Source organism: Phocoena phocoena, chromosome 15, assembly GCF_963924675.1.
Source record: "Phocoena phocoena chromosome 15, mPhoPho1.1, whole genome shotgun sequence".
Classification (NCBI taxonomy): Eukaryota; Metazoa; Chordata; class Mammalia; order Artiodactyla; family Phocoenidae; genus Phocoena; species Phocoena phocoena.
The window spans coordinates 1,151,850-1,177,953 of NC_089233.1; the positions used below are offsets into that span (position 1 = coordinate 1,151,850).

The following is a 26,104-nucleotide window of genomic DNA, read 5'->3' on the forward strand; positions in this document are numbered from 1 at the left end:
AGCTTTGCTTCGTTTTTTTTTTGCGGTACACAGGCCTCTCACTGTTGTGGCCTCTCCCGTTGCAGAGCACAGGCCCCGGACGCGCAGGCTCAGCGGCCATGGCTCACGGGCCCAGCCGCTCCGCGGCATGTGGGATCTTCCCGGACCGGGGCACGAACCCGTGTCCCCTGCATCGGCAGGCGGACTCTCAACCACTGCGCCACCAGGGAAGCCCCTAGCTTTGCTTCTTAAACTAACATAATCTGTGAATCTCTCTGGGCTTTAGCCCAAGACGTGCACCGTATAATGAATTATCTTCTCCCCCAGGCATCTAGAATGGTACTATCCATCAACCATCCTTGAGAAACTTGAGGAAGAAGCCACTCAAGTCATTTTTTGTTGGACTTCCTTCTTTCCCAGAATTTGAGCTGAGAATGGCTGCCAAGGAGTTTGTTCTGTCTTGGGGCAAAGGAGTGAGGCTTTTTCACCCACATCAGTCGGTCACTAGTCACCAGCTGACCCAGAGAGACGGGCACCCTCCGAAGCGCTCCCGAGCGAGGCGGTGCAGGTCACCGCAGGGCGAGCCTGCAGGGAAGGCTGTGGGTGCGACAGGTGGGCACGAGTGAGCCCGCAGCATCCGGGCGGGACCAGCAGCCTCTGGCACGGGTCGCCCCTTGCACCGTCCACACGTGTTTCCCTCTCGCGTTCGAGTTATTCTATCTCATCACGGCCTCTCCTGGATTTGAGGGGTTCTGACTCAAGGTGAACTTTAGTCCCCACTGGTGCAGGTGTTCCCAAGCCTGTGAGGGACCCTCATCCTCTTCTCCGTCTACCACCTGTTCTGGCTTCCCCGTGGCCTCATCCAGCACTTACGCGGGTCCAGATGGCTCCCCCGGTGGGTAATGCAGACCCTCACCACCGAGTGGTCCGAGTCTCTGGTCACGATAGGTTATCAGGCCAATGTTGCTTCATCTTCTCATTTACATTAAAGCTGGACTTCGTGGTGTGAGCGGTGAAGAGACACCCCAGAGACCCCCCGGGCGTCAGTCGCCTCCCTGTGTCTCCGTCACGCAGCGGCAGGCTTACGTTCTCGCGCTGATCGCGCTCGATCCCTCTTCCCAGCGTGCCGCCCGCTCTTCACCTGCTCCCGTCCTCCTGAAAGGCATCCTTCTGAAGTGGGGCAGTGGCCACAGCTTAAGTTTGCTGGGACTCCTGTCGTGGCCCCCAGTGGAAGCATCTCGCCCCTGGGAACCGGGGTCTGTTGACCCACAGAGCCAAGAGTCGTGGGAGGGAAAGCACACATCACCCACATGGGTCCCGAGATGTGACTGGGGGCCCTCCTACTTGCTCCACTGTGTGTCCAAACCTGCTTCTACTTGCTGGGAAAACAGCACCGCACGGCGGCCGAGGCTGCAGATAGAAGCTCTTCTATTCCTGCACTGAAGTCCACTGCCCACTCCTTGCCACCGCTGGCCCTCTGGCTTCTGTCCACAGACCAGATAATTATCATGACCCCTGCACTCCCCACACCCGGTGACATCGCCCATCTCCCCATGTGCCCCGTGCCGTGCCCCTGCAGAGAGAGGCCTTGGTAGCTGCGTGGCTGAAGTGTCCTGGAGACCAACCCTCTACCTGCAACCAGGGAGGGAGGCCTCCTTGTCATCTGCCCAGTGGGTGATCCAAGTTCAGCACCTCGTCCTTCAAGCCTGCAGGGCCATGTCTGGGACTAACAGTTTTAGGTCGGTTTCTAGAAGCAGAGCCAGAAGTAGGAATTCTCGGCAAGTCATAAAGGACGTTCCCAGGAGGAGCCTGAGGGCAGCATGCTGGCGGGGCAGTGGAGGCAGTTAGACGGGGACGCGGTTTCACCCCAAATGCAGCCCAGCCTGACCCGTGGGAGCCCGGAAGCATAAATGGTATCGGAGGATCTGTCCCGTCTCGTGACACGGAGCAGGGAGTTTGGGCCCTGAATCCCTTAGGGACTGGCCACAAGCCACTGCAGGGGGTGGGGAGTGTAAGTCCCAGCAGCCCCAGGGTCCCCGGGGCAATCCTCCAGAGAAGGTCACAGGTGTGGGATTTAGCACCACCCCCTGCAGTGGCTGTGACACAGACAGGTAGACAGGAGGGACCGGGGGATCTGGGTAGGGCACCTACAGCATCGGCCCTACCCACCCACCCAAAAGCTGCACCAATTTACGTGACCACGTGTGTAGGTTTATTTTGACTTAAGTTTTGAAGGCTTACTTAGCAAAATACATCAACCGTTTTCTTTATAGATTCCATTATTTTTACAAGAATATTCACAGCAGCCCAAAGTGCAAACACCCCAAACATCCCTCAGTAGATGAAGGGACAAACTGATGTCACCAGAGACCCAAACAAAGAGGAGCAGGGTGGCGGGGTCGGTCCCAGGACGGCGCGAACGAAGCTGGAGCCACCGCACTGCACGGAAGGCGGATGCCGTTCCTACGACGCCACGAATCCTAGCCCACTCCTCGTGTAATACAGCCCCATGCTTTCCTTTAGTTTTGAACTTATCTTTAAGACTTTGGAGTTTATTTTGGTCTGGCATATGAAGCAGGATCTCAGAAAATTTCTTCCAAGGGGTTGACCGGTTCAACAATATTTGTGAAGATTCCACCCTGGAGCCGCTGCCTAGAGACGCCGCCCACACCGAGCACTAAATGCTCGCCTGCCCTTGCACCTGTTCCTGGATCCCAAGCTCCCCGTAGATCGGCCTGTCTATTCCTCTCCAGGCTCATGCTGTTTCAGTTAGCGGGGGGCGCACGGTCATATCACATAGGGCAGGGCCCCCTCATTGTCCTTTCATGTTTTCACGTTTTCCTCGGCTGTTCTCACACATACGCTCTTCCAGATGAACGACAGAATCTCCACATCATACTCCCGATGTCGTGCTGGGCTTTTGTATGGATGTGCTTTGAACTTATAGACTAACTCGGAGGAAAATTACGTCTCTACGGTATCAGGTCTTCTGATGCGGCAACATCATAACGTTCTCCTTTCATGCAGAGTCTTTTTTATATGCCCCGGTGTCAAAGACGTGTGTGTGTGAGAGAGAGAGAGAGAGGAGAGAGAGAGGAGCGAGGAGTGAGGAGCGAGAGAGAGAGAGAGAGACAGAGAGACACAGAGAGAGAGAGGGAGAGAGAGAGAGAGAGAGAGAGAGAGAGAGAGAGAGAGAGAGAGGAGAGAGGGGAGGGAGAGAGGGAGAGAGACAGAGAGACACAGAGAGAGAGGGAGAGAGAGAGAGAGAGAGAGAGAGAGACAGAGAGAGAGAGAGAGAGAGAGAGAGGAGCGAGAGAGAGAAGAGAGGAGCGAGGAGTGAGGAGAGAGAGAGAGGAGAGAGAGAGACAGAGAGAGACAGAGAGAGACAGAGAGAGAGAGGAGAGAGGAGAGAGGGGAGGGAGAGAGGGAGAGAGAGAGAGAGAGAGAGAGGAGAGAGGAGAGAGGGGAGGGAGAGAGGGAGAGAGAGAGAGAGAGAGACAGAGAGAGAGAGAGGAGAGAGGAGAGAGGGGAGGGAGAGAGGGAGAGAGAGAGAGAGAGAGACAGAGAGAGAGAGAGGAGAGAGGAGAGAGAGAGAGAGAGAGAGATAGAGAGAGAGGAGAGAGGAGAGAGGGGAGGGAGAGAGGGAGAGAGACAGAGAGACAGAGAGACAGAGAGAGACAGAGAGAGAGAGGGAGAGAGAGAGGGAGAGAGACAGAGAGACAGAGAGAGAGAGACAGAGAGAGAGAGGGAGAGAGAGGGAGGGTGAGAGGGAGGTCTGCCCAGCAATCATTTCCATGCCCTCCCTCTGGTCTGAGAGCCCCCCTTTCCTTGGAGCGAGATCCTGCGGGTATCGTCCCCACCAAAGGCATGGACGATGGGAACTAGTACCAGCCAGGTAGAAGCCTCCAGCTCGCGGCCGCGGTGATGGGTTCACGCGGCACAGGGAAGACCTGTTGGTCCCTCCACGAGATGTGACATCTGGACACTGGGAAAAGGGTTTCCACGTCTCCGGAATCCCCAGCTGTGAGGATGAATCGGGTCTGGGGACAGCTGCCTGCACGAGAAACCCGACAACAGAAGAGCTAACGTTTACTGAGCCCTTTCCACGTGCCAGGCGCTGTTCTCCAAGTGTGACAAGAATTGGCTCAGGTAAACTCCACAAGAACCTGTGCGACGGGCGGGGGAGAAATCCAAGGCATTTAATAACCTAGGACGCCGGCGCTGACCGGTCAAAACGGGCCTCCCGACTGGCGTGTCCAAGCCGGCCTCAGCTCAGAAGGCCGGAGTCAACACGCCCTTTCCTACACGCGCGCACGGCGCTGCCACAGCTGGTCGGCGGCGGGACCAGGCTTTCCTCCTACACGTGAAAAGCAGTGAGTCGGGCATCACGAAGGACAGGCCTTAAGGCGGACCGGCCCGAGGGGCGGCAGGGTACACAGGGGCGATGAGGCCGGTGATGACTGGGAGGACAGCTGTCCTCATTGTGGGGGGAAGGTTGGGGGAACTGTCCCTTGTCACTACTGGGCCACTCTGGGGCGTCCCCTGCCTTTGGGGGAAGGGGATGCTGGCTCTCCTGTGAAGACCCCGCCGAGGTCCGTTCCACACCCACGCCCCTCCCAGCCGCGCTGCTGGCCGTCAAGGTGGAGGCCGGGGCCACCAGCCAAGAACGTGGGCGCCTCTAGAAGCCAGGAAGGCCGGGAAACAGGTTCTCTCCTGTGGAGGGAAGCACACCCCGGCCGACCCCTTGATCTCAGCCCCGTGAGACGCAGTCCGGACTCCCCACGGGACCTGTGATATATTTTGAGCCACTAGTTTTGTGGTAATTGGTTACAGCGGCGATGGAAAAGCAGCCTCTGTGCTTCTAGAGTTTATTCTGAACCTGCTGTTTAAACAGAGAAAAGATCACCCCGCAGGGGAGGATGTGAACTGTGACCCCACGATCCAAACCGGTGCGACCTCACTGTGAATTCGGCCTTTGGGGTGCTGGGGCCAAGGGCGACCAGGGAGCTAGTTTCCGAATCGACTTCGGGCAGAAGACGGCTTCTATTAAAGACTAAGGAAGGAGGCCGTGCCGACTGTGAGTTTGCTGCAACAGGGGACCTCACGCCGGGGGCTGAAGCAGCAGAAACGCATCCCTGCTCTCTCCTGGAGGCGTCAAGTCTGAGATGGAGGTGTCGGCAGGGCTGCTTCCCCCCAGGCCGTGAGGGAGGGTCTGTTCTGGGCCTCTCCCCGTGCTGCTGGTGGTTTGCTGGCGACCCCGGGGGCTCCTGGGCCGGTAGGTGCGTCACCCCGTCTCTGCCGCCATCTGCCCACGGCTTTCTTCCCCCGTCAGTGTCCCCTTCTTATAAGGACACTGGTCGTACAGGATTAGGGCCGCCCCAATGACCTCAGCCTAACTCGTGGCATCTACAAAGACCCTACTTCTCAACGCGGCACGTTCACAGGCGGTGGGGTAGGACTTCGACATCTTTTGGGGGAAGCGACTCAACCCGTAACATACACATAAGTACTGAAATTCAGCCGTGATGGCAGAATTGTTGAGAACTTAGGCCAACGAGAAAACTTCTCCCGGGAAGGAGTGGGTGTCAGGGGTGCTGCTGGACTCGCCAGCGCCTGGTGATAAGGCAGATGGACCCTAATCAGCTTTGTTATTGATTTTAAATCCTCCACAGAGCACGCCTCCCCTCCCCCAACCCATGCTGCACCTGGCGCCCCACTTCCCAGCACAGTGACGGACGCACAGAGCAGCCAGCGTCCGCAGGAGGGCCGACCGCTGCCCAGGGAGGCTGGGGGAGGGCGGGGGAGGCTTCCCCGGGGAGCTCGAGGCACCTGGGACGGGCCCGTGGCGTCGGTGTGTCCTCTCTGGCGCTCAGGGCGCTCTCCACTGTGTGGACGCACCCCAGCTCGCTCACCTTGCACCAGCTGAAGGACAGACACGTGGGTGGTCTTCTGGTCTGGGCATTAAGAATGAAACCGCCCCACAGAGGAGCGGATAAAGAAGGTGTGGTGCATACACACGATGGAGTGTCAGCCATAGGAAAGAACGGAATAAGGCCACGTGCAGGAACACGGATGCACCTGGCGATGACCATACCTAAGTGAAGTGAGCCAGACACAGAAAGACAAAGACCATGACGTCACTTATAAGTGGGCTCTAAACCACGACACAAACGAACTTATCCATGAAACAAAAACGGACTCACAGAGAACAGACTTGTGGCTGCCAAGGGGGAGGGGAGGTGGGGGAGGGATGGAGTGGGAGTTTGGGATGAGCAGATGCAAACCATTACATACAGAATGGATAAACAACAAGGTCCTACTGTATAGCACAGGAAACCGTATTCAATACTCTGGGATAAACCATAATGGAAAAGCATATGAAAAAGAATATATATGTATGTGTGTGTGTGTGTGTGTGTGTATAACTGAATTTCTTGGCTATACAGCAGAAATAAACACAACATTGTAAATCAACTATACTTTGATAAATTAAAATTAAAAGTGAAGCCTAACATTTCAGGTCCATATTTTTGTGTGACCACCAGTTTTCGGTTTTCTAGGGTAGATATTTCTGATGGGATGACTAGCTTTTTTTTTTTTCTGGCGGTACGCGGGCCTCTCACTCTTGGGGCCTCTCCCGTTGCAGAGCACAGGGTCCAGAGGCGCAGGCTCAGCGGCCATGGCTCACGGGCCCAGCCGCTCCGCGGCACGTGGGATCTTCCCGGACCGGGGCACGAACCCGCGTCCCCTGCGTCGGCAGGCGGACTCTCAACCACTGCGCCACCAGGGAAGCCCTGGGATGACTAGCTTTTAAGGCCATCGTGTGCTTAAGAAACTGTTTAAGAACGGTTGGTGGTGCCATTTTCCATCCCCTCTGGCGACAAAGAGCTGCCCGGCTCTAAGCACCCACTGGCACCTGGTTCTGCCAGCTTTACTGTCACCATTTGATAAGCACGTAGGGCCATCTCCCTGTCATTTTAACCTGCGTCTCCCTGAGGGCTAACTTGCTCACCGCGTGGGCATTTTATTTGCTGTCGCATATCCTGTTTGGAAACATGTATGTTGTGATAGCTTAGCCATTTTAAAATTTGGTTTATTTTCTTATTGTTGAGTTTCGAGAGTTCTTTATATATTCTGGACACAAGCTGTTAAGAGATGTGATTGCTAAATGTTTTCTCCCCGTCTGTGAGTTATCTTTTCATTCTCTGAACAGAGCAGATGTTTTTAACTTTGATTCAGTCCAATTCATCAATTTCTCAAAAAACTCTGCCTAACTCTGAGGTCACAAAGATTCCCTCCTATCTTTTCTTCTAAAGGTTTTATAGTTTTAGGCTTGACACCTGGGTCTATTAGAGAATGGAAGGATAGATCAAGGCTCTTTAAATGTAAGTTTTTCACCAAATTTAGGAAGCTTGGGCCATGATTTCCTCAAGTATTATTTTCTATGCCAATTTCTCTCTCCTCTTGGGACTTCCGTGAGAGGAACGTTGGACCCTGTGGTGTTGCCCGTTCATCCTCGAGATCACGCTTTCTCCCCAAACTTCTGTTTTCCGTTCTGCACAGCGATGATTTCTGTTGACCCACCTCAGGTTTCCTGAACCCTTCCCCCTTCATCTCCAGTCTACTACTGGGCCCGTCCCATGATTTTTTTTTTAATTTCAGATATGGCATTCTTTCAGTTATAAACGTTCCCTCTGGTTATATTTTCTAGTTTCTACTTCTCTGCAGAGAACTTCTACGTCTCCAGGCATCTCAAGATTATACACCTTATCCTCACGATGGACGGTTAGAAGAGCTGCTTTAAAACCTTTAACTGATCCTTACCTTCTGGGTCGTCTTGGGCTTGGCATCTGTTGGTTGTCTCTTTCCTCGTTCTGCTTCTTCTGTGAGTCGAGGAATTTGGGATTGCGTGCTGGACGCTCGCATACTGTGCCGGGAGACCCTGGGTCCTGGCCAGCACTCCGGAGGGTGTTGCCTTGTCACTGCCGCTGTGGTTCCAGCAGACCGACCTGGTTAGGCCCAGACAGCGCAGTCCAGCTCTCCTTCTGCAGGCAGTGGTCCGTTACGGGTTCCACTCCAACGCCTTTCCCACATCGCTGGGCTCCATCCGGCACGTGGGCTGGGACTGGGGAGATGGTTCGGGGCTTGAAGTCTTTGATGCGCTTCCGTGGGAGCCTCGGTCACACACGGCGCCGGGCGTGTCCTCCTGAAACCCGCTCGCCTCTGGGATTTCTCCCACCCTCTCCAGCTCTGTGGGGCCCCTTCCCCTTGTCTTCAGGCTATCTCCCCTGGGGTTTCCCGTCAGTGCTGCCACGAAGTGCAGGGACGGGCCCACCCGGGGGTCAAAATGGGAATCAAAGGAGGAAAAGTCAGCCCCCGACTCGCCCTTGTTTCAGGTCGTGACTCAGGCTTGACTTCAGATCCTAATCGGCCTGCCCTGCTACTCGGCTGCATGTGATATCCTCTCTGGAATTGTTCACTGTAATCAGTGTGAGAGATAAACCATAGTTGGATAAACAGTTACTGTGACTATTTATTTACTCCACGGTTGGAATTCTGGAACCAGAATTAAGATACACATTTTTTAATCGGCCACCTCATTGGGCTCTGACGAGTTCCAATATCTTTTTCCTTTTTCAGTGAAAAGTATTTGATACACACACAATAACATAAAAGTGTGTATGTAAACCACGACGTCTAATAACAGGACGAACACCTGAGAATCTATGATGCCCCTGCAACCACTCCCTCCTCCCATCCGCTGGCCACCAGAGGTGACTAGAGTCTGAATTAATCTTTACTATCGTTACAATTGTGCTACTTATGTGTGTATCCATAAATACAGTAGTTATTTTAAAATTATTTTTAGACATAAAAATGATGTCACAGTACATCTATACTTTTACAACTTAAGTTTTTTGGAAATTATTTGTTTACTTTTGGCTGTGTTGGGTCTTTGTTGCGGAGCACGGGCTCTAGGTGTGCGGGCTCAGTAGTTGTGGCTCATGGGCTCTAGAGCGCGGGTTCAGTAGTAGTCGCATACGGTCTTAGTCGCTCCGCGGCATGTGGGATCTTCCCGGACCAGGGCTCGAACCCATGTCCCCTGCATTGCAGGCCGATTCTTAACCACTGTGCCCCCAGGGAAGCCCTGCAACTTGATGTTTTAAACCCGATTTTGAGATTCACGTACCGATCCCGCCGCCACACGCCGCGCAGCTTGGACCAGGCGCCCGCCCCTCCCCCTCGTCCCTTGGCCGCGGTCGCGAAGCCCCGAGCCGGCGGAAGCCCGGGGCTCACCACGTCGGTCGCACTCAGCAACAGGTTCCAGGGAGGGAAAGCGCTCTGTTTGCTCAAAGCCCGGCTGGAGAGGAGGACGGCCGAGATCAACCGGGAGCTCCTCTGTGACAAGAAGCACAGTGATGGAGAGAACCTGCCGGAAAAACCTGCAGCCTTTAAAGAGGAGTATCTGGAGTTTGACCTGAACAGTGAGGGCGAGATTGATCTGATGTCTCTAAAGAGGGTGATGGAGAAGCGTGGGGTCCCCAAGACCCACCCGGAGATGAAGACGATCTCGGAGGTGGCGGGCGGTGTCAGCGACACCATCTCCTACTGAGACTTTGTGGATATGATGCTGGGGAAACGGTCGGCGGTCCTCCAGCTAGTCATGACGTTTGAAGGAAAACCCAACGAGAGCAGCCCCGAGCCAGCTGGCCCCCCTCCAGAGAGGCGCTGCCAGCCTGCCCGGAGGAGCCCCGCCTGTCTCTCCCCACTCGTCCTCCTCCCTCCTGATCTCGCTGCCCTTCTTGACGCGCTGCGATGTGCCTTATTCGTTTGGTCACTGCATTTGTTATTTCATCAGCGGAGTCAGCGATCTCTTTGTATAGCATAAATTACTGCCTTAAAGGGGCTCTGGGTTGGGAAGTCCCGATCGCCTCCTTCTTTTTTTTTCCCTGTGTCTCCCCCCTCCCTGTGCAGAAGGGCTGACATTAAACCAAAAACCAGAGCGGGCAGGGCCAGGACAGGGAGACCAGAAGCCCGTGATTCCTGCACTTGAAGCTGGCACTGTTCGCCCTTTGAGCTAAGTCCTGGGACCCTGGCCTGGCCCTGGCGAGACCCTCAGCCCCTTTCAGGAGACCCTGGAGTCGGGATAAGGCTGCAGGGCCTCGCTAGGGTATCCTCGGACAGCTCTGTGGTTCCACTGCTTTGGGTGGGCCGGGATGTGGCCACGCAGCGTCCCACCTCCTCAGCTGGTCCCCTCTCAGTCTACGCTTCGTCTCATCCTCAGTGAGGTGACAGAAGGAGAAAAGGAGAGGGACTTGCAAGTTGAACCCTTCAGGAAGGTTCCAGAGGAATCCTCTAGCCTTGCCCCCTGGCCACACCTTTACAGGCAGCTCAGAGGAAGGGTGCAGCTCCCCCTGACCCTTGCTGGGGCTTCAGAGGCAGAGGGGGGTCCAGGAGCCTTGGGGGAGGGGATTCAGCTCGGTTTAGCCCCACCTTTTAGGGAGGATGTTGAGGGCAACAGGATGGGAGGATGAGGACTTCAATGCTCATGGCAGAGAGGCAGCACCACTGTTAGGCTGCGAGCTGCGAAACAGGTTGCCTTTCTGATCTCAGTCTGCCTGGAACCTGACTGCTTCCCCATTTGCCTTCACGCCTTCCTTACACCATTCATTCATTCACACACGCCGTCATTCAACAGGTATTTATTTACAACCTATTATAAGCTTTAAGTCCCCCCACTTTGTCCTGACATGTGCCATGTCCAGTGTCTAATTCATCATTCTGTTTCCAAATCATTCAAAACCTTGAGCTTGGGGATTAGACTGGGGTCACCTGTGGTTTTTATTACGGACTAGGGTTTTAGAGCCCTGATGCACCCTGTAGGTTAGCTGGGCCAGGCCTCTCAGTTCACAGGTGAGAAAACTGTGGGGACCCACAGTGCCTTGCCCAAGGGCAGGGGTCAATCTGGAGATGGAAGACCCGGACCGGGGCCCAGGTGTTCAGATGCCCTGCCCATGCCTCAGTCAGTGATAAAACAAGGGAAGGGGCGGAGAGGGGCAGTCTCCTAGGTCAACCCTTGGGCAAGGCCCTGGGCCAGGATTCACCCTTCCCAGTGCCTCCGAGGCAGCGTCGGCAGGGACCCCAGCCTTGATCCCATCTGTATTCTGGAGTCCCCTCCCCCGCCCACTCAGGACTTAGATGCACTCATCCACTGAACACGTTTATCAACCACCTGTTATGGGCCAAGAGCTAAGGACCCAGTAGTGAAACGGACAGACTCATGGAATTTAGAGCCTAGTGGAAGTCGGACCCGGGCGATGAATGTTGGGAAAGAGGACGATACGAGGTGACTGCCGGGCAATCCTGGGGGCCTAGCTGGGCCCAACACTGGGCAAGGGTCTTGGAGGAGCCTTCGCAAACCTGAAGGGGAGAGCTGTGGGGGCGCTGGAGCCCCTGGGATCTCTCCCTGCGGCTCCTCTGACCCGTAATCAAGGCCAAGGAGCTGACTTTACAGCAGCTGCAGGGAGTGGAGCAGGTAGGGGATGGGGAAACGGCCGGAGGGGGGTCAACCCACTGGTCTCGACCAGTTCAGGGACAAGACGATTTGGCCACGACAGGCTGACCTTCGGCCTAAGAAGGTGCTCCAGATGCATAAGCCTAGTTGAAGTTGAAACCCCAGCAGAACATCCCACCCTGTAACATAAAATCTCAGCCCCACTCCCTCCCCTGAGTTTTTGCTTTTTCACCTGAGATCCTGAGAAGAGGAGCTGCCTGTCTCCACCCCTTCCCACTGCCTCTCCTTTCCGGGACAGGCTGAGAGCTTTGTGCAAGGTAATGCCTTCCTTGACTACCCACCATAGTCAGTGTATCTGTACCTCACTCAGACAGGAGGACGGAACCAACCAGGCTTATTTCAGCGGGTTACACACTTTATAGGACTGCAGGAGACCTCCTTAAGGGAGGAGAGCAAGTGGGTGTGTCCCAGCTTCTAGAAAGGGCAGGAAAGCGTTCTCTCATTGGATGGGGAGTGTCCTGGGAAAGTCCACCAGCTCCTTCATCATTTCTTGGAATTCCACTCCCAGAGGGAGAGGGTCTCAAGAGTGGTCCCTGGAAAGGGGGTGGGGCGTCTGCACGTACTTCAGGTTTTCAGGGCTAGTAGCTCTAGGGCTCTTACTTCTCTGGCTAAGGGCTCGGCTTCTTAGAAGTTCAGCTGTCTTCTTTCTGAAAGACCAAATCTAACTAATGTAACCAGCAGCTTGGGGACTGCCGCGTATGGCTCTGTCCCTGCCATTCAAAAGGGAGCAGTGTGTCGGGCAAGTGCAAGTGGATACAGTATGTGTGTGTGTGCGCGTACGTGTGGTACCGGACTGGAGATAAACAAACTTAAGAAAAACAGGTTCACGTATTGACACGTGTGGCCGCACTTCATTGACCCTGACTTCTGTGTTGTGGCCCACCGTGTGAATACACGACAGTGCGCTTATCCACTGCTGTTCATGGAAATTGAGGTATTTCTAGTGCCTCTCCTCTTGTGGACGGTGAGGCTGCACCCCTACCCCACCCCAGTCCATGCTTCCTGGAGCAGGTGCAAGAGTTCCTTGCAGGTCTGTGCCGAGGAGTGGCATTGCTGGCCAAAGGTATCACATCATCAACGTGGCTAGAGAATCTGAAATTATTTTTCAGAGCGGCCATACCAATTTATACTCCGTTAAGTGCACACGTTTCTGCAGACCTGCATCCCTGCCAACACTTGGTCGTGTCAGCCTTCATCACTTTTGTCGATCTACTGTGTACAAATGGTACCCACGGAGGTTTCTGCATCTCCTGAATGCTAACGGGATAGAGCATCACCGGGTCACTCGTGTTTTCTTTCCCGTGAAAGCCTGTTCACGCCTTTTGCCCACTTCTCCACTGGGTTGTCATTTTCTCTGGACCTTAGAAATTCTTCCCTCTGGATCCCCTCCCTTCGTTCGTTATATGTACTGCACATGTCTTTACGTGTGACCTCTGTGTCCACGTTCTCTGTGCTGTCTTCCGATGATCCGGCGTTCTTACTGCTGTTACAGTCGGATGGACTAACTTACTCCTCTGGGACGTGTGCCCTTTGTGTCGTGCTGTGCCTTTCCCTCTGTTTAAGGACTAGCCCTTTCCCGCCCCCCACCCCATAGGGTAACCAGTTGTCCCAGCACCACCGGCTGAAGAGTCCATTTCTCCGGCTGATTTGTAGAGCCACCTTTGCCCCGTGTCAGGTATGCACAGGCGTGAGTCTACCGCCCTCACTGCCTGGGCCCCGGGCCGCCACCTAACCCACAGCAGAACTTCACCATGACCCACAGCGCTGTCCCGACGCCCACCACCCGCTCCTCCTTCAAGACCGTGTGGCTGTTCCTGACCATTTGCTCTTTCGCACAAATTCCAGAATCAGTTTCTCAAGTTCCGTAAGAGTACTGCGTGTGCTTCCAACGATTTGCCGCCACTAGTGCTGCCGAGGTTCTGGGTGAAGGAAATCGTGTTTCATGTTTCTGGGGATTTTAGTCAGGGATGGATGTTTCTTTCTTTTTCTTTCTTTTTTTTTTTTGCAGTACGCGGGCCTCTCACTGTTGCGGCCTCTCCCGCTGCGGAGCACAGGCTCCGGACGCGCAGGTTCAGCGGCCACGGCTCACGGGCCCAGCCGCTCCACGGCATGTGGGATCTTCCCGGACCGGGGCACGAACCCGTGTCCCCTGCATCGACAGGCGGACTCTCAACCACTGCGCCACCAGATGGGAAGCCCCATCTCTTTTAAATGCTTTTCCTTCACCTACTGAGATGGGCAAAGATTTTTCTCTTTTATTTGATCACCATGGAGAAAGGCATAAATACATCTGCCAAAGTTAAAGCTCCCTTTCATTACAGGGAAAAACCAAATTTGGCGATAAAATGTGGTATATTTTTTAATGCTACTAGATGGTTTGCTAAGATTCTTTTTAGAATCTTGCATACGTATTTATTAGAGATTGTCATCAAATTTCCTTTTTCTTATTGTCTTAATCTATTTGGGCATAAAGATTTTCTAATCCTCATCGAACTAGCCAGGGAGTGATCACTTTTGCTCTCTTTTCCAGAACACTTTGAATCAAAGACTGGAATCATTTGTGCCTTGAATGTTTTGCTAGAACTTGCCCATAAAAAGGCTGAGCCCAGTTTTCATATTATGGAAAGATTTCTGAAATATTGATTCAATTTTTGCTGTTATTATAGCACAGTTCCGGTGGAAACTTTTGAATCTGTTTTGGTAATTTGTATTTTCCTGGAAACTTGTCTGTTTCATCTATATTTTAAAATTTATTGGCAAAAAGACATTCCTAATATTCCCCTATTAACTTTTAAATCTCTCCTGTCACCTGCAGTAACATCCCTTTCCCAGTCCTAATAGCTTTATTGGCGTTTTCCATCTTCTTAAACGTTGATCAGTCTTGTACACCGTTATCAGCTGTATTTAGTCTTTAAAAACAACAACTTTATCTTTGTCATTTCTCCCCTTTCCATCTTTATTTTCTAGTTTACTAAATTTTTATTTTTTTCTTAAATTTCTCTTCCATTCTCTTTGGAACTTTTTTTTTTTTTTCTGGCCACGCAACTTGCGGGATCTTAGTTCCCCAACCAGCGACTGAACGCGGCGGCCTGGGGCAGTGAAAGCGCAGAGTCCTAACCACTGCACCACCAGGGAATTCACATTGCTTGCTAACTTTTAGATACTTAATTCACTGATTTTTAGGGTTTTCTTTCTTCCAATATGTGCACTTATGATTATAAATCACCCTCTAAATACCACATTAGAGTATTAGAGACAGTATTAAATTTATTATTGTCTTTTGATAATTTTCATTATTATTTAGTCCTAAGTATTTTAAAATTTCCATCATGAGACTGTTTTTTAGCCATGAGTAATTAGAACTATGTTTTTAAATTTCCAGATGAAGATTTTCAGGGATGAGAGGTTCCCTGCTTTGATTTCCCCTCTGCTTCTGCTACGATCAGAGAACGTTCCTTCTGTGCTTCAGTCCTGTCTGCTGAGATTCGATTTATGACCTAACATAGTCAATTTTATAATGTTCCGTGTGCACCTAAAAAGAAAGTATATTCTCCAATTATTGCGTGAGGAGTTCTATCAAAATCTTGTAAGTCAAATTTGTTACTTTTGTCATTCCAACCTTCTAAATCCTTACTGACTTTTATCTGCTTGTCCTGTCCCTTACCGAGAGGCAACAACGTGCCGCGGGGTTTGTCAATTACCTCTTGTCGTTCTATAACTTGTCTTCTTTCTAAAATACAAGTCATGCTAACAGGTATAGTCAAGTTCAGAACTACTGTGCTCTTCTAAAACCGAGTCGCCTGAAACTGAGCTCCTCTGCAGAGTTTGATTAACCTCTCCATTCCAAAACTACTCCCTTTCTTGTTGTGTACCTGTTCCCCTCAGGCCTGAGGAGTTATCAGAAAAGAAGGGGCGATTGAAACCAAGTAGGACCCTATGCAGCCTTCCCGGGAGAGACCCCCAACCGTGTCCTCTGCCTGCCTCTTGTTTGTAGAAAAGCTTTCCTCTCCCAGGCCTCCCTGAGTCTCAAAAGTCTGGCCTGACAGGTAATGATTAGGAAACATGAAGATGTAAAAACAAAGACTAGCTGCTGGGCCGGGAAACCGGCAACAGTCTAGACTATAAACCAGTGACACAGGGTCACAGAGCTCCCAGTTCCCTGAAAGGTACAGATAAAGGGCTGACCTGCGTCCCTAAGGTGCTTCTATTTCATTTTTTTATATAAAGTAATTTATTTATTTATGGCTGCGTTGGGTCTTCGCTGCGGTGCGGGGGCTTCTCATTGCGGTGGCTTCTCTTGTTGCGGAGCACGGGCTCTAGGGGCGCGCGGGCTTCAGTAGTTGTGGCGCGCGGGCTCAGTAGTTGTGGTTCTCGGGCTCTAGAGCGCAGGCTCAGTAGCTGTGGCTCGTGGGCTTAGTTGCCCCGCGTCACATGGGATCTTGCCCGGCCAGGGCGCGAGCCCGTGTCCCCTGCACTGGCAGGCGGGCTCCTAACCGCTGCGCCCCCAGGAGGCCCCCCTAAGTTGTTTCTACAGAAAGCAGACCCCACCACGTGAAAACTGCCGACCCCAGCATGGAGACCCCAGACCACTTGAAACCAGAAGATGGGCGACTCTCGAAACCTCACCTGGACGCCAAGCAATCAATCGGAGAATCCTGCGCGAGCTGCTTGTGTGCCCTGAGGCCCCTCCCCCACCCAGCAGCTGGGAGATGCTCTCGGAAGCCACCCACCGTCGTCCCAGGCTGCTGGCCTCCCAAATAAAGCAACCAACGTGTGTCTTTTCCACCAACGTGTGTCTCTCGAGCTTCGGCCTCTCAAGCAGCCAGCAGCCGAGCTTGGGTTCGGTACTCGCCTCATCCGGTTACACTTCTGCTCCATGGGACCTCTGTTGTTATATACACTGACTCTCTATCCCCGGTAATGCTTTCTGCATTTTTATTAGAATCTTCATTTCCTTCCTTTTACTTTCAACCTACCTTTGCAGTAAAGTTTTAGGTGTATCTTTTATTTATTTTTATTGAAGTATAGTGGATTTACAATGTTGTTGATTCCTGCTGTACAACGAAGTTTTTCAGTTATACATATATGTGCATTTTTTCATGTTCTTTTCCATGATGGTCTATCACAGGATATTGAATATAGTTCCCTGTGCTCTACAGTAGGACCTTGTTGTTGGTCCATTCTCTACCCAACAGTGCACATCTGCTAATCCCGAACTCCCAGTCCGTCCCTCCCCCACCCCCGCTTAGGTGTGTCTCTTTTAAACAGTCTGTAACTAGATCGTGTGTGTGTGTGTGTGTGTGTGTGTGTGTGTCTAGTCCGAAAGGTCTTCTAATTGGAAGATTACATTTATCGTGAATATTCTGATTGATTTGTTCCATTTTATTTCATTCCATGCTTTCTTTTTGTCACTCTTTTCTGTAGTTTTTTCTTTTCTTTTCATTCTTTGAATTAAGAGGTTTCCCTGTCTCTCCTTTTCTAAAAAACTCTACTGGTTTGCCTATTAATATGTATTCTTTCGGTGGTTATTCTCGAAAATGCACACCTAATTTAACAACACAGAAAATTAATCAACGTTTTTACCCTTCTCCAGAAGCTATCTGAGAACCCGACTGCTTTGACTGGAATCACTGCCCCACCAGCTCACATGCTGTCTCTCTGTCAGGTCGTTTTAGTTTTTTAACTCTACAAAGCAGACAGTGTCATCATGGTTGGTTTAGCTGTGCCTGTACATCTGTAACTTAGATGTATCTGTATTTGATTATAGAGGCATCTATAGATCCACAATTTTCTTAACGTTCCTTCTGCACCTCATACCTACCTCCTCTTGGAACCATTCTTCTTCCTCAATTTTGAAAGATAATTTTGTTGGCTACACAGTTACACACCTTTTCTGCAACAGTTATTTTCCCTGTAAACTTGGAAGCTGGTTTTCCTTTTCCTTTTCTTTGTTCCTCCTTTATTTTCTGTTAGGAAGTCAGACTTCAGTCTGTTCACTGGAGTGTGTAGGTGGCCTTCCTTTAATGTCTGTCTTGGTGTTTACTGCAGTTTCACTGCGATGGACCTGGGAGTGGATTTCTCCTTGCCCTGCACTGGGTTCACTTGTGATTCCCTGCTCTGGAATTGGTATCTTCTATCAGTTATGGGAAGTTCTCAGCCATCTCTTCCCCATTCTCCCCAGTGTTTCTCAGTTAGACAGACTGAGCTTCTCACTTGACGGTCCGCGTCTCCTGAGCTGTCTGTTCACCCCTTTCTCTGTGCGACATCCCTGGGGCTTCCCCGACTCACCTTCCAGCGCCCTGATTCTCTCCCAAGCTGTGTTCCCCTACGTTCGGCCCTTCCACGGCTCTGCATTCAGTGTGTTGCTCTTTGGGTCTACTTTTAGTTCATCGTTTTCTAATTCTCCGTTCAGCTGTGTTGATCTGTTTAATCTTTCCAACGACTCAAATTTTTTCATGACTATATTTGCTCTATTTTATAGTTTTCTTAATTTTTATATTATTATGTCTTCACGTTCCTATTTTGTGTCTTTAAACATACCAAACACGTCTCTTTTATCTCCTGCTTTTGCCGAGTCTTTACGGACCTAGTTCTGTTTGTTATTTGGGGTGATCTCTTTCTTGTATGTTTGGTGATTTTACAGAACCATATTTGTATTTTATATAAATATATAAATAAATATATGTTTGACCTTGACCATGGAAATCCTATGAGGCCTGGCTTGGGGTGTGTTCCTTCGGAGAAGATTTGTGTTGGCTTCAGGCAGATGCCTGGGGCACTACAGGTGCACTTCAAATGGTAATCGTTACTTTGCCACTTAGGGAACACGCAGAGTGTAACACTCACGTTCCAAACCCACAGCGTGGCTGGCCAGTGCCACAGATTCTCGGGGGATTTAAAAAAAAAAAACCCCAACTTTCCCAGGACCAAGGCTGAGACGATTTCCTCCCTGGCTGAGGCTCGTGGAGGGTGTAGCCCTTGCTGTGTGCTGGCCTTAGGCTGGGGTCTCTGATCCGCTCCCCTCTGTGTCCTGGGCATGGTGCCCTGTCCCTCTGGGCACAGAATACCCGTATCAGAGCCATGTTCGGCCCCAGGGAACCTGCAGCCTCTCAGACACAGGCTCCTGTGTTGTCTGCAGGCTTCCAGAGTTCCCCTCCTTATTTGCAGGTTTGCCCTGGCTTCTTACTGTACTTTGCGGGGAGTCATCTCAGGAGCTCAATCAGAGTCTCCTGGGGAGCCTGTTAAAGGAGAGCCTTGGGCGCCGCCTCCAGAGCCTCTGACTCAGAGCATCTGCGGCGGGGGGAGGCGGGGCGGGGGGGGGCGGAGGGAACCTGCATTCCCGACAAGATCTTAGGTGACGCCAATGCTGCCACATGGACCACACCTGGAGGGCATCTACCTTAAAAGACACCATCACAGTGATTTACTATCACAGTGATTTACAAACTTCGGCACGATCAGAACCACCTGGATGCCTCATTAAACCACACACTATACCTGCCTTCACGTGTTAATACGGTTTCCAAGAATCAGCTTTAGGGTTTACACATGTCACTAATAATCCGTTTTTTTAAAAAATATAAATTGTTTTTCATTTATTCCTTCTTCCTGTTTTCCCTTTAGCTGTGTTTTCATGTCTTCCTAAATTCTTGGCTTTTATTATTTTTTGTTCACTAATGGAAACATTTAATCCTGACGTTTTTTTCCTCAAAGTCTTAGCTGAATCCCATAATCAAACATATGACATTCCCCTCATCACTATACAATTTAAGTGCGGTATTTTTATTTCCTCTTTGACTCAAGACTTACTTACGAGACTATTTCAAGTCTAATTATAAAATGCTTATTAATGAGAAGTTATATCACACTGCAGTTTGAGAATATAATCCAAACATAAATATTGGTATTTTTTGTTGTGTTTCAATAGATTGTCAATCTTTCTAAATGTTACATAGGACTCAAGAGGTATATTCTCGGGACTTCCCTGGTGGCGCAGTGGTTAGGAATCCGCCTGCCAACGCAGGGGACATGGGTTTGAGCCCTGGTCCGGAAAGACCCCACACGCCGCGGAGCAGCTGAGCCCGGACGCCACAGCTACTGAGCCTGCGCTCTAGAGCCCGTGCTCCGCAACAAGAGAAGCCACCGCAATGAGAAGCCCGCGCACCGCAATGAAGAGTGGCCCCCGCTCGCCGCAACTAGAGAAAGCCCCCGTGCAGCAACGAAGATCCAATGCAGCCAAAAATAAATACATAAATAAATGTATAAAAGAAAAAAAAGAGGCATATTCTCTGCCTGCATAAAAGCGATAGAACGTATTTGCCTGCTCAGTAAATCGTAACCATCGCAGTGCTCAGATTTTCTCTTTTCTTTCTGCCCCCTTGAGTGTCCTGAGTCCCCAGCTTTCCGCCTTAAGAGGGTCCAGCCCGTGATGCAGGCAGGGTGGCTGAGGCTGCCGGGCGGTCGGTGGGGAAAGTCGGACGCAGAAGGGCGCAAGGCTGCTCCCCGTTTCCCCGGAGCCCGCGCGGCCGCCTGGACTCTGCTCCCCCCACTCCCTGCTGCATGTCCCTGACTTCCCCACACCCTCCCCGTGCAGAGGCCGCGCGTCCCAGGCCTGCCTAGCTTCAGCCCTGCTTTCCCAGGGGCGTGGACCAGCTCTTGCCCAGAAAACCAGCAAACTTCTCTGCCACCCGGTGGAGAACCCCACCTTGCTCAGGGAGGTCTGACCACCCGCCCCCCGCGCCCCAGGTCTGTCCTGCTCTCCTGAGCCCTAGGGGCCCCTAGAGTTCTCTTTCCATTTTGATAGTCTCCCCTGCACTGGCCGATAAGGCTTTACTTCCTTTATATCGAACTCCACCTGCTTAAATCACAGTGTGGTTTCTGTCTGATTGGATCCACATCAAAACTTGGAAAATAAGAGCAAATTAACCCCAAAGCAAAGCAGCGGGAAGGAAATATTAAAAAAAAAAAAAAAGCCAAACTGAGTGAAAGTGAAAAGCGAAAACCAGCAGAGAAAAATCAATGAAACCCAAACCTGGTTCTTTGAAAAGGTCAATAAAATTGACGAATCTTCAGCCAAAGGAGGAAGAGGAAGAGGAGAAATAATAATCGGTTGCCGAAATCACAGACGAGAAAAGGGACATCGCTACGGCCCCCAGACTCCTAAGGGGATACGAGCACAACTCTGTCCTCATAAATTCTGTAACCGAGAAGACCCCATTCCTTGAAAGATAAAAACCACCAAGGCTCATTCAAGGCGAAAATAAACTGGAGAGTCCCATATCTATTAAAGAAATGAAATTCATACTTAAAAACAGAGCAGAAATAAGAGTCCAAGCCTCGATGGCTTCCCTGGTGAATTCCACCAAATATTCAAGGGAGAAATAACCCAAGTCTACACGCTTTCAGAAACGGGAGGAGGAGGAATCACCTCACACCCATTTTACGAGGCCGTCATTGCTCCGATAAGAAAACCAGACAAAGACGCTCCAAGAAAACTTTAGACTATGTCTCATTAACGTAGACCCGAAAATCCTCTTTAAAAAAACTAGCAAACTGAACGCAGCAAGGTCTAACAAGGATAGTATATCATGACCAAGTGGGGTTTATCCCAGGAATCAAAGGTCGGTTCAACACTTTAAAAAATCGACGTAGCTTACTGTATCAACAGAGGAGAGGAGAGAAGCCATGCGGTTACCTCAGTAGACACAGAAAAAGCGTATGCTAAAACACCACGGCTTTTCACAATAAGAACTCTGAAAATTATGAGTAGCACAGTATACTAGTTTCTTAAGCCAAACGGTACCAAAGTAACTTCCAGGTAACATGACATCAACGGTAAACCGTTGCCCCCTTTGTAAACAAAGTAAGATCACCCACAACCAGCGCTTCTACATAACACGGTGTAGTAGATCCCGGCTAATGCAGTGAGGCAAGGGATAGAAAAAAATGGTAAAAATCAGATTTGCTGAAGTGAACTGCCACGTGACTGTGAGCAGAGCAAATCCAAGACACTCTACCAACTAACAGAATTAACACCAGATTTAGCAAAATTCACTCGATACCTTATTTCCAGGCTTAATAGAAAGCTACAGTCATTCAGAGATTGTGGGATTAGTGATCAACGGAACAGAACGTGGAGCCTAGAAACAGGCCAGCATGTACACAGCCCCGACTTACGACACAGGAACAACCGTAATTGAGAAGGGAAGGATGCACTTTTCAGTCAAGGGTTCTAGAGTAACTGGATATGCATAAGAAGAAACGAGCCTTGCCCTCACACGATACATGAAACTAATTCGAGGTGGCTCGTATATCTAGACATAAAAGTTCAACCATGAAGTTTCTAGAACACAGAATATCCTCATACCCTTGGGCTAGTCAAAGCTGTCTTAAATGCGTAAGGCACTAATTAAAGTGATAAATGAGACAATTAAAACTGCAAACTTTTGTTCGTCAGGAGACATCATTAAGAAAATAAATAGGCAAGCCCACAAACCTGGGAGACGTTATTTGTAACGCATATGTCTGACAAAGAATTTATACCCAGAATATCCCACAAACAAGAAAAAGGAAAGCGACCCGATTCAAAAACAAGCAGAAAGATAACTCTCGATTTCTGGTCCTGCCTGGAAGGAGCTTGGAGACGCCATTCCGTCCTACGACAGGTAAAAGGCTGAACAACCTGAAACCGACACCTCTTCTTAGACCCGTCCTAGCGCGGGGAGGCCACAGGACAGACGCTGACCCCGAGCTGGAGACGGGCGGTCCACCCAACACAGAGAATCAACGACTTACCGGAGAGAAAGCTCCAGGACGCCAGCACCGGGCAGGGAGGCCTGTGCTGTAACTGACAGTGCTGGGGACGCACGTGGACCCTTCTGTGCGGTGGTGACTCCAGGGGACCCCGTGCAGGGTCCCCACGCTTGTGTGAGCTTGACCTCCACGAGCCCCGCCAGCTTCTCAGAGTGAATGTCTGCTAAGAGCCCCTCCTGCTTCCTGCAGGGGGAGGGAAGGGAGCCATCCAGTCCTTAACAAGGCTCTAGCGCAGGGGAAACTAGTTAACCTGAGGCTAACCCGCGTGGTGCCAACAGAGCCAGCTGACGCCGGGGAAAAACGGGCAAAAGATTTAAAGAGACACAAAGGAATAAAAGAGCACAACGCGCGAAGGGCCAACACACACCCGAGAGGCGTCGGCCGCATCGCTTACCAGGAAAACACACGTGGGAACCACGGTCAGACAGCGCTCGTCAGGGTGGAAGCGTGAAAGGAGGTGGGACGCCCAGTGTCGGCGGCACGTGGAATAACCAGAGCCCGTGCCTTCCACGGGGGCGCTGGGAGCTCGACCAAAGCCGAGTCTGGGTGCTCTCGACCTGGGGGCGTCAAGTGTACCTCCACAAAGCTGGGTGGAACCAGAGAGCGGCTGCCTCTCGGGGGACGAGCTGAAGGCTGACCTGGAAGGGGAACGAGGGAACTTTCGGGAACGATGCCGATGTGCTGTGTGCTGCTGGGGGTTTGGGTTTCACACGTGTGTGCATTTATCACTGCAGGGTTTTACGTTTCATTGGTAAATTGGACTTCAAAAGAAAGAAACTGTAAACAGTGAACTCTAGTTAATCTTACAGAGGCTGAACCGTCTACTGAGAAGGTACTGATGTCTGTAATTTACTCTGAAATGCGTTAAGAAATAAGGATGGATGGAACGACAGATGGATAGAGACGTACCAGACCAAATGTAGTAAAATATTAATGGCGGAATCGAGGCGGTGCTCCGCTAAATGATTTTCCATAATAAAAAGCTGGGGAAAAAACCACTGGCAGCAGTGGGGTCCGATCCGTCACAAGTCAGACACGGAGGAACACCTACTGTCTGATTTCACTTCTGTCGAGTTCAGCAACGGGTAAACCTGCTCCAGGTGTGAAGGTCACCTTCGGGCGGCAGGCGGCAGGTCATACTGGAAGGGAGCACGTGATGGTTTCTGATGTCCTGGGAACGTTGCGTGTCGGGTGCCAGAAAACGAGAAAATTCAGAGCTGTGCCTTACGATTCGTGCGTCTTTGTTCATATTTGTTAGGCTTCAATAAAAACGTACATTACAAAAACTCTTAGGGAAACAGGGACACACTGGAACCTTCTTACCCTGAAGAAAGGTTCCACCTATAATCCACCTACAACCTATGACCGTGAGACATTAGAAGTATTCTCTTTTAGAAAACAGCAAAGATCATTGCAAGAACGCAGAAGCCCCCTCACGGCCCCTTCCAGGCCCTGTCCTTGCAGTGTTAGCCATTCATTAATTAAGATAGTTTGGCGTTAACCCTGGGATAGACTTAGTGACCAAGGAAAAGAGTAAAAGCCCGGAAGCAGACCTACTGCTTCACGGAACCTGATTTATGACAGCGCAGGCTGGGGAAGACCGCGCGGGAGAGAGGAGACCATCTAACAAATGCTACTCAGACAATTAGTTATTCATGTGGAGAAAGTGAAATTGGATTTCTGTCTCACACCGTAAATAAAAATCACTTGTGGAAGACAATGTGGGGGTTATCTTTATGACCTCACCGTGGTGGGAAGGCTGCTTAATAAACAAGACACACGTGCTGGGCGTCAAAGAGACTGAAAAATGTGTTGACGCTGAGAACTTGTTTATCAAAAAATAACACAGAGGGTGTAAAAGCAAGTCACAAAGTGGGAGGAGATAATTCCACACATAAACCAGCAAAGGGATAGTATCAGAGTGTAAAAATCAGGAAGGAAAAGACCCACAACCCACAGCAAAATGGTTAAAAGATGCAAACAAGCTTCTCACAGACACACACGTGCAAAGATGCTCACTCCTTTGGTAACCGGAGGAAATGCACGTGAAGACCCCAGAGTTGCTACATTGCACCCACGGATTGGCTGGGCCCGAGCGAGCATCGCCGGGGACGCCGGTTTCCTGCTGGTGGAAACGCCAAACAGCTCCAGGCACTTTGGAAAATAATTAGGCTTCGTCCTGTAACGCTGAGAGTTTCCAGACGCCACGGTCCTGCAGCTCTACTTCTCGTTAAATTCTAAAGAAATGTTTGCTCCTGAGCCCACGGAGACGCGCCGTGATGTTCACAGCATGTTGCTTTCCGAGGCAAAACGCTGGGAACGACGCAGACGTCTGTATGACGGGTGAGTGGAAAAATACATCTTTGGGGTCTATTTATGCGATGGAATTTTACCCAGACAACGCAGATGAACTTAGAAATGCTGCGCTGAGTGGGGAAGAGCTGCATCGATTACAGAGCAAGCACGAAAGCAAGCAACGCTAAACCACACGTCGCGTAGCGTGACGTGTGTGACAGCTGAGGACACAGTGAGCGGATTCATGAGCTCGGAACTCGGGGTGCAGGGGAGCAGGGCCGGGGCGCTTCCCAGCAGCACTATGACGATATGGGGGAGGGGCGGGGTCCCCGAGGCGCTCACACCCGTGCCCTTTTCCCTGGACTGTGTCACGTGCTACATGGCTAAGTTAATTACAAACAGAAGTGGAACCTTTCCCTTGCCCAAGCAACGTGAACAACTCACGCCCGGTGCGTACGCTTTCGAGGAGCTAACGATTAATGTTTCATTCGGCTTAACAGACTTAACAGAAACAGACGTGGTTCTAATTAAGCCGACCTGGGTGCTTACCACCGAAGACCCTTCCCCCCGGACGCTCAAGCTTTGCCCCACTGTTAGGTCCACTGGGACAGGCCTCTGAGAAGGACTCTACAGGTGGGCATGCTTTCTGAGCGCCCGGTACCTGTGGGTGTGTTTGCTTTGCTTTAACCCACGAAATGCAACTTCCTTGAATGTCAAATCCTAGCTCAGAACCGTCCTTCCATCAAAAGCTGGGTTTGGTCCCCCAGCATCTCGTTTTCCCCCACGGGGTCCACTTCCCGGCCCCCATGCTCCAGGAAGTCGTGGGCTTGGGTTCTTCCCGGGAGCCGGCCCTTTAGTTGGGGACGTGCCCTCTCCCCCCGGGGGCACTGCCCACGCTCCGTCCTCTCCTCGGTCACGCCCAGCGCTGTGTGGCCCCTCACCAGCCTTGTCGGGGCGCCGGCTGCCCGCTCTGGGTCTCTGACCTGATGCCCCACGGCCTCTGCTTTGCTCCTGCCCTTTCAGGTCCTGAAACCCCTCCCTTGTCTGCCCCTTCTCCACCCATCCTGCTCCCCTTTGAATGGCGAGCTGCCCGTGACCTGGAGTTTTTCCCGGAACGGGAGTTGTGAATCTAGAAAGGTGCCCCCGGGAGCCCCTTGCTGGGCCGAGGAGGAGAGGGTGGTGGTGGGCAAGCTCGGAGAGTCACCCATCGAGGGGCCTGTTTGGGCGTCAGCATCGCCTCCATCCGCCCTTGGGGTGAGAACCTTCTCTCCTCCCTGACATCTGGGCCGAGGCCCTGGCAGACACGCTGTCGGGTGAACCCGGGCCCCCTCCGTCTGGCTGGGCACCTCCTGTCTCCGAGGGCTCGACGTGTGGAGCGGAATCTCACTGCCCTGCTGCGTGCGTCGTCCAGCGATCCATTCACTAATCTTACGCGTCTCTTGA

The 26,104-nt window shown here is 51.4% G+C and overlaps 1 protein-coding gene across 1 annotated transcript; it reads left to right on the forward strand.

Annotated features, from left to right (window-relative positions):
* The first annotated feature begins 862 nt into the window (after window positions 1–862).
* Window positions 863–25,788, forward strand: LOC136134619 (allograft inflammatory factor 1-like). Its single transcript, XM_065892275.1, is given in 4 exon segments — window positions 863–874; window positions 1,054–1,154; window positions 9,160–9,797; window positions 25,685–25,788. Coding segments are annotated over 4 exon segments (855 nt in total).
* The last annotated feature ends 316 nt before the right edge of the window (window positions 25,789–26,104 follow it).